This window comes from Solanum pennellii, chromosome 3 (genome assembly GCF_001406875.1).
Source record: "Solanum pennellii chromosome 3, SPENNV200".
Taxonomy (NCBI): domain Eukaryota; kingdom Viridiplantae; phylum Streptophyta; class Magnoliopsida; order Solanales; family Solanaceae; genus Solanum; species Solanum pennellii.
Genome location: NC_028639.1, coordinates 65,704,522 through 65,718,562, shown reverse-complemented (window position 1 = coordinate 65,718,562; position 14,041 = coordinate 65,704,522). Strand labels below are relative to the sequence as shown.

The 14,041-nt window shown below is 34.7% G+C and overlaps 2 protein-coding genes across 2 annotated transcripts; both read right to left on the bottom strand.

Moving 5' to 3' along the window:
- Window positions 1-3,253: 3,253 nt before the first annotated feature.
- LOC107014017 lies at window positions 3,254-7,246 on the bottom strand. Its single transcript, XM_015213883.2, has 2 exons — window positions 7,050-7,246; window positions 3,254-6,034 (listed from the first exon to the last, which is right to left on the bottom strand). Exon 2 carries the CDS (start codon window positions 5,877-5,879, stop codon window positions 3,483-3,485), a length of 2,397 nt encoding a protein of 798 aa, XP_015069369.1. The 5' UTR covers window positions 5,880-6,034; window positions 7,050-7,246; the 3' UTR covers window positions 3,254-3,482.
- A 464-nt stretch (window positions 7,247-7,710) lies between these two features.
- On the bottom strand, window positions 7,711-11,605 carry LOC107014479 (protein NUCLEAR FUSION DEFECTIVE 4-like). Its single transcript, XM_015214406.2, has 3 exons — window positions 11,092-11,605; window positions 8,686-9,611; window positions 7,711-8,593 (listed from the first exon to the last, which is right to left on the bottom strand). Exons 1-3 carry the CDS (start codon window positions 11,425-11,427, stop codon window positions 8,095-8,097), a joined length of 1,761 nt encoding a protein of 586 aa, XP_015069892.1. The 5' UTR covers window positions 11,428-11,605; the 3' UTR covers window positions 7,711-8,094.
- Window positions 11,606-14,041: the final 2,436 nt, after the last annotated feature.

Sequence of the window (14,041 nt, the reverse complement as noted above, 5' to 3'; positions counted from 1 at the left end):
ATTTCATATCTTCACCAATCATATTTATCACTGTCAATCAGAACAGAAATAATCAGAAATCTCCTCCATGACTGACCCCAAAAAGAACTCCAAATGCGATCAAGCAGTGCAAAAATCCATACTTCAGGGCTTCACCAATCACATCTATAATTATCAAGCAGAACAGAAATAATCACACGACTAACTTTTCAACACCTGAACACATGCTTGAGTACCCAAACGATTCCACTAAATCAATTGATCCATTTGCAAATGGATAACCTATATCCCACAATGTAGAGGAAAAATCACATCACAACCCCCAAGAAGGAAGACATAACAAACTAGACACCAAAGGAAAACAAAAATGTTAAGCTCCGAACCTCTACCAGGGGCAATGAAAGACAACAGGAATTGTCCCTGCAAGAACTCCCTATTACCATCTTCAAATTGGCATCCCTAAGTCAGACGACAGACCAGACTTCCAAAATTATCAGACCAACAGATAAGACTTCTAAATTGTTCCTTTTTAAAAATCAGCAAGTGTAACTTTTCTGAGAGCTTGTAATTAGAGGTGCATATCCACATCCAATAATATCAATCAACTTTCCATGTGTTCTACTCCAAATCATTACTTAAAACAATCTAAAAGTGATAGACAAAGGAATGCAGGCAAAAGTAGCAGTACCACAACTTCACGGATAAAAGCAGCTTAGACAGTAGCAATCCCCCGCAGTCCTTGACAACTTCGTGCCTGGGATCAAAGACATAAGCATCTTGACAAAAAAAAACTGCAGTTCATACTTTGGGGAGACCAAAAAAAAATATAAGTTCCTGCAACTGCAAGCACAGAAAGATAGGGTCAGTAATGAGTGCAAAGTTCGGAGGACCTCATCTCCCCATATGAAATGAACCAACATGAAGAATAAGATAAAGAGCCAATCACCCTATTCTAGAAGCTGACAATCTGCATGGAAGGAGCACCAAAATGACCTTGAAAGAACGATAATGATAGCCTAGAAACTGGAGACAAATTCTGTATATAATTGTATTACCACAATGAGCACTGCCTATTCCATTATGTTAAGAAAACCAATCCTTGATAAACAAAAGAAAAAAACAAAGTAGGAATTATTATCATGTTCATCCAGGCAGCAAAATTCAACAATATTGAGACTACGGATTCCAGAACGATAAATGCGCTAGTTGAAATCAAAGAGTTTCTGAAATCCGATGACAAACAGACTGCACTATTAACACAAGAATTAAGGGTGGCCAATCGAGAAACTTCATATGAAGAAGTCTGGGTAAAGCTTCAACATGTAGAGGGTATGCAATCTAACAGGAGAACTTGCAAATAAAAGCAAAGCAAAATCTGCACAAGAGAAAGCAGGCTTGCTTTGCTTCATCATCTACACAAAAGAAAACAAATTTGGTGTACTTCATCAAATATAAAAATAATACTTGTTTTACCCACCCATCTGATTCCAAGATGGTACCTGCCAGGCTGCAATGCCATAACAACTCGAACCGTACCTAGTATAGAAAATTCAGGGCTAGAACAAGAAAAAATCCGGTCCAACTCAATCATTTGACGGCTTCAATAGAAACTTGCTGAGAGTTCACCATTGCAAATTACAACAAGATACTGGATGAATTGAAAATAGGCAACAGGTCCGAATCATCACCTTCGGAAATTCCTTGAAATAGAAATCATAGACATGATCAAGCTGTGCCAAAACAAGAAAAATACATTCTTAGAACCTGGAGGGCATCATTGAATCTCCCAATCCAGACGAATCCACTGATTATTAGTACAGAAAAGCAATTGAAATTTTACAAAAATAATATGCTCAAATGAGTCAGACTACAATTTAATCAACTACGATCGATATTCTTTAACATCGTTCATGTATCATGTGGATTCTTACACTTATTACATATATAAGATACAATGACCACATGAAGCCCTTTTGCATCTTCAAACTTCATATTTATGAGCTTTTTCTTGGACCCCTCTCTTTTCTCTTCATCTCTCTTTCCATCTTATATGTTTTTCAGTTTACAATGAAATGCGAGGGGGTCCTCTTGCAAGAAGTATGTTTCAAGACTTCAGATTATTTTTTTTCTTTGAATTTTGCAAGCTTGTTACACTGAAGACCCAAATAGAATGTTCAAAGTCTCAACTTCTAAAAATAAAAAGAAAAAACCTTAGGACCATATAATCTATTGTTACACCCAAAAAATAAAGCAGGGATAACAAAACTTTTATAAGCTGATTACGAGAAAATGATAAAAGTTTATCAAAAACCTTCAATATGTGTTTCATCATGTTCTTTTCTATATACTCTGCCTATATGCCTACCCTTGTGTATTCGTCAACATCAAGTAGATGAATCCTATGAATTACTCCATATGTTTATATACATTTAATACATACTTGCTCATGAACAATATTTTGGAATTCTTTTTGAATTAAATGATTCAATAACTGCTTTTAACACAATATTTGTGTTATATGTACTGCATGGTTCAGGGTTCATGAAAGGAGAATAATTGGGTCAACTAAAGAAGCAAGTTGATGGAGAATAACTCCCAAATTATTACTTCAATCAATGGAGTTGCAAGGACACTTTTATTTAATATTCAAGTCTTTCAAGAAAGGAATTAAATATTCAAATCTTTTTATAGCAGGATTTTCTTCCACAGTATGCAGTGATCCCACTTTGGAAGTCATTTCTTCCTAAGCCCATGATAAATTCACACATCAAACTTCAGGAGTAGAAAATGACCATTTCAAAAAAAACAAAGCCAAAAATGGCCAGTGGGCTCAATTTCTACCAATATCGCACTTCAAATTCATAGACGATAAGCAAGTAACAAGAACTACTGAATTACACAACTTATAGACTTACAGGAATCACACTTCAATATACAAGTAACGATAAGTGGATATAATGAGTCTGCATGCAAAAGTGGTTGGTTTATGGGCTAGCTCTATGCACATGTAGCAATATAAGAACCAGAAATAAGAAAAGCTAAGAAGCTGAAGTTATAAAATAGGAAGAAAGACAAAAGAAAAATCATTCGGACTATGGCAAAAACGGAGAAATGATTAACACTCTATGTTGAAAGTGGTTTGAGATCCCTGTAGTGCACCTTCACGAGAACAGCACCCATAGCCCATCAAATACACTAAAAAGAAACAGGAAAAGAAAAGCAATTGTGAACATAAGATGGTTAAGAAAATTTATAATCCAGAAGTTACTTAAGAAAAGAACTTGAAATATACAGTATGATTCAGGTTTTTTACAGTATAGCTCTTTCTTGATCTGGTAAACCTATAGAAGCACAAAAATCAAGGCCAAATGTTCACTTGGGTGCTGGATTGTCTTCTTTATCTATACTACCCTATCATTAGCAATCAAACAAGGAGGTTCGAGCTGAAACTACAGAAAGCACCAAAATTACTTGATCATTGGCTAGAAAGCCTTTAGCAGCAACTAGCTTTTCTCTCTCTTGGTTTCAATGGTACTTGCTTCTGCTTTCTCCTTCTTCTTTCTTGAATATGTCACCATGGGTTGTTTGACAACACTCATGGAATCTCTGGGAGTCTCTTCGCCCTTTGTCACACTGTTGTCACCAACCACATAGGACTTCTCCTTCTCTTTGCTTTCACCACATGTCCTTTCCAACTTTGAAGTATCTGCAACTTTTCCACGAGCCTCTATTTCAGTGTCTGTCATGACTCTAAGAAATTCTAAGGGCAAGGCCGCAGGATCCAACTCCCAGCAACCAGTGGGAGCATTTGGAGCTTCTTGGTCTGTGAGCAAATATGAAGGGACCTGATGAGAGAAGCGAAACATCTCTTCCCTTGGAATATGGAGAAGATATTTAGGGTCCAAACGTTGACGGAATACTGACGTAAAGCCAGCTACTTTGACTAATGGAGCAACTGTAACACCTTCCTTCTCAGTGTAGTCGTCAAGCACTTCCACCACATCATAATAGTGTATCATATCATCAGGAGTAAGCTCATTCCAGTGAGGAGACCAATACCTGTACAGCGCCCAAACATCCCCCTTTCGGGGGGAAATTTGAATGACACCTCCCACCCCTTTCACCCACTTGACCTTGTGGGAGAAAGAATTGAGCGTCTTATTGACTTCATGCCTGCCTATCCTGAAATTTCCACAGGTCTTGAGGAAGCCTGAACCAATCCAATTCATTGGACCAAATTCAGAGGTGTTTCTGGAGTTCAGCCAGCTCAATTGCACTTCAAATGGCTTTCTAGATATCACTTTGTGAATCAAAGCATAATAACGTGTCATGCCATCATCATTATCATAAGCAGCCCATACTTGTTTATCATGAAAAGATTGTTCCGTTCTATCCTTGTCAAAATCATGGAAGTCCGGATCCGGAACAGTCATTGACTTAGCTTCTGATTCTAAGTCAGTAGGAGCACTAAAGACAGGCAAATTTTCCTTCTTGCGTAATATTTTGGAATCCACCACAACATCATGAGCAGCTTTATTCTTATTCCTTCTCAGATCATTTTTGATAATTTGCTTCTTCATTTCTACTTCTTTTTCCTTCTTAGATGATGTTCGAGAAGCACCAGTTGTGCTCCATTCTTTTAGCTTCTTCTTGATCTCCATCCTTGCCTTTTTCATCAGCATATTGCGAATTTCTATATTGGATAACTCCGCTGAACTCCTAGGTTTGTTACTTCCCACAGTGGCAACCCTCTCAGCTCTCAAAACACCATTCTCATTTCCATGTATGTTTCCTTGGCTAGATCCACCTTTTGCAGCCATATCATTTATGGTTCCCGCACCTTGAAATTTAGACTTCAACTCAGCTGTGCGTCTCTTTTTTATTAGCCTGTCAGCTTTTGAACTAGAGTAAACTGAATCAAGAACAAAACCTGCATCAGTTTTCAAGAATGGATTGCTTTTCTTCCGAAAAGCTGGGTTCGCTGCACTTGAAGCCGCTTCTGCATGAGTTCTCTTCCCAGGGTGTGCAGCTTGCTTAGCTGTAGCGGCCTGCGCACCATTTGCATCTCTCTTCTTAAAAATTCGATCCTGCTGAGTTTTTTCTCCAACTGTTGAGCCAAAGCCAGAATATCCAGTTTGTTCTGAATTTGATGCTGTAGAGACACCTGAAGCAGAAGATTCATTAGCAGCAGATTTTGTACCCTGCTGCTGCTGGCGGGAAGGCCATGGAAAAGTTGAACCTTGATCTTTCACAGGAGCACCTACGTCCCTTGCATGAAAAGGCTGGTGACATTTGGGGCACATAATAATTTTGTTTCGGTGAATCTTTAAATATTCATACCGTATCTGGCATAGATTGCATAATGTCCAGAATGACTCAACTTTTGATGACTGGGGAGCCACCGGAACGGGCTGGAAATTAGCGTTTGTTGACTTTCTTGCACTTGCTGAGCTCATGGAGAAATTAGAAAATCCGTGCTGGTTGGCTTGCATGGATGCATTCCTCAAAGCACGCTTACTGTCATAGATCATTCTTTTGCTTTTATCAGACAAGAAGTTCCATGCTTCAGATATAATCTTAAACGCCCCATCTGCCCCAACAGAATGATTTTTATCAGGGTGAAGAGCTAGAGCAAGCCTTCTGTAGTGTTTCCTTATAGTTTCTTCATCAGCTGAGGGCTCTACAGAAAGGACGCTGTAAAAATCCACTTCACCATCAGTCTTCTTCTCATGAGCAACATACACATTGACCACTTCCAGGAACTGAGAAAGACCATCAAGGCCTGGAAACAGATTTTGAGCCTTCAAAGCAAACTTTTGAGCTCCGGTTATGTCCTTCATGGTTAATTTCTGCTCAGCAATTTCTTTGGCCCGGACAGCTTCATCTTTGTTACATTCCATTTGCCGACAACTTTGGCAGACCACAAAGAGCAAATGGTATTGTCTCCCTCAGATTCAACCAGCAAAAATGGAGCAACACTCGAGACCCTGGTTATTGTGTGAAGTTTATTTCACACAAATACTCTGGAGAAGAACTGTCTTTGACTCTTCAAACCCTATAATACAATCATTACAAAATGCAAGTCACAGAAACTGCAAACTTGAGAGCCAGAAATATACCATAAAAGAAAAAAGGGTACAAGTATTACAAAGTAACGACGACTTAAAAAACGAAAAGCAACCAGATTGAATGTGAAACTATAGGTTTGATTACATTTTTCATGGATATCATGAATTAATGCACTGTACGATTTCCATAAACACCAGAAAAGTACAAACAAGAACCCATGCATCATGTGCCGAAATCTAAAGGAAACAGGTCAAACAATCATGGGAAACTAATAAGCTGCTTACCGACCTTTTGAACCTTATTTACAATGGCGTGAAAAGCAATTCTGAATATCATTCAAGTTTCTCTAAGCACATAAATAGTAACTGAATTGGTTATGAAACCACAAATTACATCTCTTCATGCTCATTCCACCGTCGAATCACCGTATGTACTAATAAAGTTCATGTATTCAGATTTCTCATGTGATCCATTATATTCAGACAAAAAACACAAGCTTCCTTTTATGATTCTGAAATTCTACTTCCTTATACAGACGTTACAGAATTTCAGATCATACACTTCAAAAATAGCATTTTTTCCCTTCTTTGTAAAATCATTCACCACAGAATCTAGAAAGAATCCCACTATCAAAGCTTCAAAAACCAAAAGTACTCAACTCAGATACACTTCAAGAATCTACTTATTAATTAGAGGAATCCATATAAAAAATTTCAAAGCCTTCAATCAACATTAAATCAGTAAGATAACTAAACCCCTCATATTCCAAAGTCATCTACACTCACCACCGCTTAAGAAAAAAAAACAAAAAAACAAGGGCTTTATCCAAAAATGCAGACAAAAACACACACAGACAGAGATAGATATTATACAACACGTAAGTACACATAAATTGATGCAGAAATCATCTTCCTCATAAACGGATATGCAGAAATCAGTTGCAACAATCTGAATGCAACCATGCATAAAAACAACGAAGCATTTTATTAAATGAAGTATACCTACAAAACGAAGCAATGTTGAACCGAATAGAGTGAATCGTTGTCAAAAAAAACAATCTTTCTACCGTTTGAAGCTAGAGAGAGTGATGATCAATTCAGAATTTCGAAAACCCTAGAGAAATTTGTTGGCTGGTAAAGTAGAAAACCATTTCTTCGGCAAAGAGAAGAGAAAGAAAAAAGGTTTTGTTTTTCCTGAATTTAAGTATAGTACATTTTTCAGGTTTGGCTATTGGCATGCTCTATTTATTTTTATTTTGTTTGTAGTTGGGGGGAGGGGGGTTGGTTTAAACCTCTCACCATGGTTAGTTTTTAACCATGGTTAAACTATTTACGAAAAAGTATTTTGATTGTAATTCTTCGTCAAGGGGTGTTTTATTTGTTTTTAAATTAATATTGATGGAATGTGTTTTGTTTTGCATTCACTTTTTTCACGCATTATGTTCAAAAAAATACTCAAAACTTTCAGTTACAAGATTCTTGTCACTATGTCATACTTTTGAGTTTGCGTGATCAACAAACCGACTAACATTTGTCTTTTACATAACTTTCTACACTGATGAATTTTAAAGCTACTATCTTTTTACACGTCCCGTTTGATTAGAATATCAAAGAAGAACGGTGTAGATGCCCGTACGACAGAAGCAGACAAGTGTAAGGAAGATGATAGAACAAACACATTCTCCATTTCTTCAAAATTTTAACATTGTACCGCAAATAGTGATCTTAACATATGATCAAGAATTACAAATGACTGTTATCTCCAGCAAAACAAAAACAAAAACACTTGTGTTTCGAAGGCTTCATAGACTGGATTACATGACAGAATAATATGGTTCACTGGGAATCTAAAAGTTGTGTTTGTCAAGAACACTCTAAAATAGTTTATAAACAAAGAGACATGACAAAGGCTTAAGTTTCCGGGGGCGTACGCGCAGATTAAATCTGTGATGCCTTCTCTTTCCTCAAAATCGCTTGAGTAATCTGCCAAGGAATGAGGATACATTTGAATGATATAAACTGCAGAGTGTCTTAAGTTGAATATCCTTCAAGCTAGAGGCTTGCCATAGAGTTGTGCATAAACCCTCTTCGTTCGATGCACAACAATCATACTCAAGATAAATGCAATGATGCAGAGTCCTGACATGATGCCCATTGTGAGTGAATAGCATATGGAACCATAACAAGTAAGAAAGTCATCCTTCAGAAGAGGCACTCCCGGACCCAGTACGGAACCTTGAATCCGATGTTCATGTTGCTGCTTTGCCTGATAGTCATATATACCACTAGCAATAACACCAGAAAATATCAGCGAACCAGCTGGACTAGCCAATGTAAGGAAGTTATACAATGCACCAAAGCTTTTCAATCCAAAAAGTTCTGAGACTGCAGCTGGTACAATAGCCCAGTGTGCTCCGTAGCCGAGTCCTATCAACACAGAAACCACATATATTGAACCAGGCCACCCCATAGCATAGAAGAAAAGAGCAAATGCCATAACAACTTGAACTGCAGCCATTGCCACAGGTCTTGGGTATGCATAGTATCTGATAATCATTATAAACAAGTTAAAACATCAGAAAAAAATGCTTCCATAAGGAAGAAACTGTATTGGTAATTAGGAACTTGGAAAACATACTTTACTATATTCTCAGAGAAGTATCCACCAGCAACACGACCAAGAAAGTTCCAAATGCTTATCATTGAAACAAATATGTGGGTGTTAGAATAACCTAACGACTGAGATATCTGACCCAGATTATCAATCACTGTCAAACCAGAACCAGATGCTAGAACTAGGGAGAGAAAAATAAGCCAAAAGTCTGCCTTTACTAGAGCCTGAAGTAAAGTGAAATCCTCTCCTCTGCGTGGACCTTTTCTCCGCTTGACTCTAACTGCTCCTTCTGCTGCTGCTTGGTATAGTTTAGCTTGCAAGTGTGCAATTCTCTTTTGTCTTTCTGATGGTGGGAGTGTGTCTTCCTCAGAAGACCTCTCATCTTCTACCTCACTGAGGCTGAGAACGAAACTCCCCATTCTAGAGGATCCTTGTTTCTCTGGCTCAGGAAGAAGGCTCTCCTCCAAAACCGGCCTTGGTTCAGAGAAGAAAACCAAAAAAAGAGGAATAATAATCGGAAGCACTATTAAAATAAGTAAGATAATTGTCAAAAAGATTACCACATTCTCATTTAGACTGCTTAAATCCTGAAGAAGCAAAACTGCCAACAGATAAGCTGCCAGGATAACGCAAATGCTGTAGATAAATAGGAAGCTCGAATGATCTGAAGGTCTAACTTGTTTGTGACCACCTACAGGTCTAACCAAGAACATCACAGCGGTAATTACAATTGATGGCCCAACAGCAACCATGAAAACAAGGGATGCTTGATCAGGAAAGTTGAACATAGCATAAACTTGTGTCAAAATTGCACCACTTAGCCCAGCAAATCCTTTAAGTATCCCCACTATTGGACCACGGCTTTTAGGAAAATTCTGTACACAGGAAACTAAGGCTCCTGTATTGAAGTATGTCTCACCATTAGTCCCAATAAATATTAAAACGCAAAGCTGCAAAAACAGAAGATCCTCAATTAATAAAATATTACAAAAGAGTGAACTGTTGCATTATAAAAAAACAAAGAGAGAGGGGGGAGGAAACTGCAGAATTGTGGCAATACATACAGGATCAAAGGGAACCCAACCTTTTGTAGACATTGAGCATGTTTTCTTATCAAGTACATTGAACATGTTTTGATTGGTTTCATGTAAGAAATCACTTTTAAGCATTTCTTAGCTTACAAATTGAACAATTGAAAAGTTAAGTGGTTGGTTGGACAGTAATATCTAATCTGAATTGAACATCTCAAGACACTGAACAAGTAGTTGTGTCAATATTTCATGGCCATATCTCACAGACAAAAGAAAATCACTACCGGAAGATCTATAATCAAATCCAAAAGCTACAAAAAGAGAAACTCAAAGCCGATATAGGCTTCACTCATAATTATATTTGTAGAAGGGGAGAAGAAACGGAATCCCACCATCAAAACAAAAGAGAAGTTACTTTTTTAAGAAGCCATAAATTTCAAAAAGTTCAACCGCATTTGGCATGTTATCAAATGATATATCCTGGGTAAGACAGTAAAAGCACCAGGAAAGCAGATGCATGATCACTGAGAATAAAAATAACCAAATCCAGCAGTTACTTTCTCAGCTTAGCCCCTTCTTGTTCAGCCGTGATATTAAAGTTCTCAAAAGAAACTATCATGTCGAATCCATCCGAAAGGACTTTAAAAAGAGAAAGATATCTAGCTTCCTTCTTTGTTTTTTGATTACCATTTTCTACGAGGGGAAAGGAGGGGAGATCAGGAAGTGACAGAAACGATTACCATAGGAACTTGACTTTGAGATTCATAATCAGAACTTGATCAACATGTATACTGATATTCTACTCATTTTGAAGTTATCAACGAGAACTACAAGTCAGAATCCAGAAGTTTGACATCCAATAATACAAAATATCATGCATCTTCTGAATGTCCAATAATACAAAATCCAGAAGTTCAGATATCCTCCCGAATGTCCGTAGAGATATTGCTAGTGGACAAACCTTAAAAATTGCCATGATTATTTTCTCTACTCTTCAGGCTTGTTCCATTTTTAGGTAAAACTTTAATTAGCAATTCAGCGTACATGAAATTGCAATTTCCGTCAACCCAAAGAATCAACATGAAATCCTTCATGTAATTTCCCTCAACCCAAAGAATCAAGAATACATAATATCCATTTTTTGGAGGCAAGTAACGATGTCAATTATCTCAACTCCATACGGAGAAAATTATACAACTCAAAAATTATTTTTGATTCATACATAATAAATCTCGAACACCCTTAATGAAATTTCTAGCTTCGCCGCTGTTAATTACTCTGTCTACTAAGAAATGTAAGAGCTCAAATTTCAAATCAAAGCAAACAAAATGTAAAATTCCAGACTGCAAAACTCTATAAAGCTGAAAACAGATAAGTAATCAAAGAAAAGTGAACTGACCACCCAAAGAGGCAAAGCAGGCAATTTGTGAGCAACAATCAACCAAACAACACCATACCCAACAAAATTCTGAACAACCCCAATGAACAGAACAGCCCAAATAGGCAAAACTTCACACAAGATACCAGCTAGGAACCCAATGGCATCACCCAAATCCTTAGCTACACCCAATAAGGCAATTTGCCTCTGGTTATAACCCATACCACTCTTGATCACTGGAGAAATGCTTCCAAACAAATACCCAATTCCAGAACAAGACTGAACCCACATCGAAGCTACAAAAACTAGCCATCGATCGTTCACAAGTCCCCTGAGTTTCTCTGAAAATTGCACCATTTTACCTCCCAATTCTCGATTTTGATTCTTGTTTATGCATGAAAAAATGGTGGAGTAATACCTGGAGTAAGAGCTAAGAGTTTGATTGATCTACTAGTAGCTAAATTCAAGGATTTAACGACATACTAGTACAATATTATACTGTTTCTAATTTCAATTTGTTCGGCATACTTTTCGAATAATACTTTTTTATACATTAAAAAAAATTATAATTTTTATAATTTTAAGTTCTCAATATATTTAAAGTTACAAGATAAATGATATATACTTATAATTGAAAATCTCAAAATTTAAATTTATTTATTTTCCATAGCTTCATGTTAAATCGAAATATATCTAATAAATAAAAATATTATAAAATTAATTGTATGTAAAGGTAAAATTCATGTGATAAATAGAAAAATAATTATTTACACATATTAGATATTTTTACTTAACGTGGATAATCTTAGACCATGTTAATATATTATTAGTTCAATAATTGATATAACTATTCATGTGTGTTAATCTAGGATTACTGAATACTCATTATATAAAAGATATTTTGAAGAAGAAAAAAATTTATATACTTATTGAGGAACAATAATATCACCATACTTAAGAATAGATTAAGCCAATTTAGCTTAAAACATATATCATTATATGTGTTTTTTTTCCTAAAACTTTTCTATATAAAAGTGTAGTCATTTCATAATTTTTCCATTTAAATCGCTAAAATAAGAGCATTAATTCTTCCACCATTTTGTATATTTTACTTTACTAATTTTCTAATTCTAATGCTTAAAACACCGTCTTTATGTATTATTTTTTATAATTAAATTTTGTTTAAGGTAAAAATTGATAATATAAATTTTCTATAAATAATTTTTTTTTTTAAAATACCCAAAAAGACTTGAACGATTTTTTTCAACAAAACATAAAATATCTAAACAATATCATCTAATTTTGATTAATATGTATCTGTTCTTACCCTCTATGATTGGAAATGACATTTTATATCCAATATATTATTTAGCAAGTGAAGACAAAAATGAAAAAATTATTGTAGCAAATGAAATTGATAGTGATTGAAAATTGTATGCATATTCCAAATTGGTTTAATTAAATTTGAGAATAAGTATATGTTAATCATTAATCAACATTATTTGCAGTTAAGCTTTCTTTTTCTAATTTTCATTTCTCCATTTTGTTAGGTTAATATCAAATTGCTTTTAGTCTAAAAATTTCTTTTTCTTAACATACTCGAAGAAGAAAATAAAAAGCTTCGCTTTTTTTTTTAATCTAAAAGTGTGATACTTGATATACAATAGGCTCAAGATTCACGTCGCGTAGCCTATAGGTATTTCTTAAAAAAACACATTATTAGATAAGTTATTTTTTCAAAATCAAATTCAATACTCAATTATAGAAATATCTCATTAATTACATCACAATTTTTTTTCTTTTTTTTTTTTAGAATCACATGATCAAATTTTAATTAAACCGATCTTAATAATAGAATATTCAAATTATCAATATTAGAAAAGTTAACAGTCAACAACAATAATTAGATAATCAACAATTAGGGGTAGAATTTTTAATCAAAATTAGAAATATGGCAAATAAGTAAAAGCCGTCGGCAGATATCTCATCAAATACAAATCTTACACGCAATTTCCAACTTAATAATACACACTGATGTGTGTCTCCGCCTTTTTTAATTTCAATTTTTCACGTAACATATCTAAAATTATAAAATTAAACGATATTCTCGTATCTTCTAAAAATATTTTTTTTTAGGGCACAAAATTTTTTCTTTTTTTTTAAAAAAAAAATCAGTCAAGATTTCTCTTTCATATAGACAATCCAGATATTAGCTGTCTTTTCAGCAAGAATGTCACAAACAGAAGAAATAAAAAATTTTAAAAAAGAATAATGACAAGTGGAGAGACATAAAATAATACTATATTTAAATAATTAAATGGTATAACATGATTTTTATAAAACAAGAATAATAGTTTAATCTCCAAGTTTCAGGGATATCTGATTATTTAAATTACCTACCACGAGAATATGTTTGGTTAATTAATACGTGGAATTATTAAGAATCAAGTAGGCCAATTGGTCAAAGTCACTTTATATGTATAAAAAAAAAATACTACAAACAAAGTATATAAAAATTTGTTTATTCATTTACTTTTCAATTATTGATAATCGCTTGTAAATTTTTTGTGGACTTTTTTAGTGATATAATTAACGTTAATTAGAATTGTAATTAACCATAGTTTAAGCATAATAACATGTATTTACGTAGCTACCATGCTAGTTAACTCAAGGATTAATTGCGATATGTACTTTATAAGATACATTTTTTATTTGTCAATCTTAAAAATAAGAACATATTTTTATGTGTCGTATTTAATCTTAAAATCAGATATCTATAACCCATAAATATCAATAATTTATTATAGACTAAATACCTTAATTATTTTTAATATAAAACTCATATCAAATAATTAAAACGAAGGGAATAGTATTTTTGGCTGACAATTTGACAGTTCATTTCACTAAAATAGCAATTACTGGCAAAAACAAATATATATATATATATATATATATATATATATATATATAT

Coding starts and splice junctions, on each gene's coding strand:
- LOC107014017 (XM_015213883.2), bottom strand. CDS start 5,879: ATGGAATGTAACAAAGATGAAGCTGTCCGGGCCAAAGAAATTGCTGAG.
- LOC107014479 (XM_015214406.2), bottom strand. CDS start 11,427: ATGGTGCAATTTTCAGAGAAACTCAGGGGACTTGTGAACGATCGATGG. Junction 9,612..11,091: donor CTGCTTTGCCTCTTTGGGTG/GTCAGTTCACTT, acceptor CTGTTTTTGCAG/CTTTGCGTTTTAATATTTAT. Junction 8,594..8,685: donor TTCTCTGAGAATATAGTAAA/GTATGTTTTCCA, acceptor AATGATTATCAG/ATACTATGCATACCCAAGAC.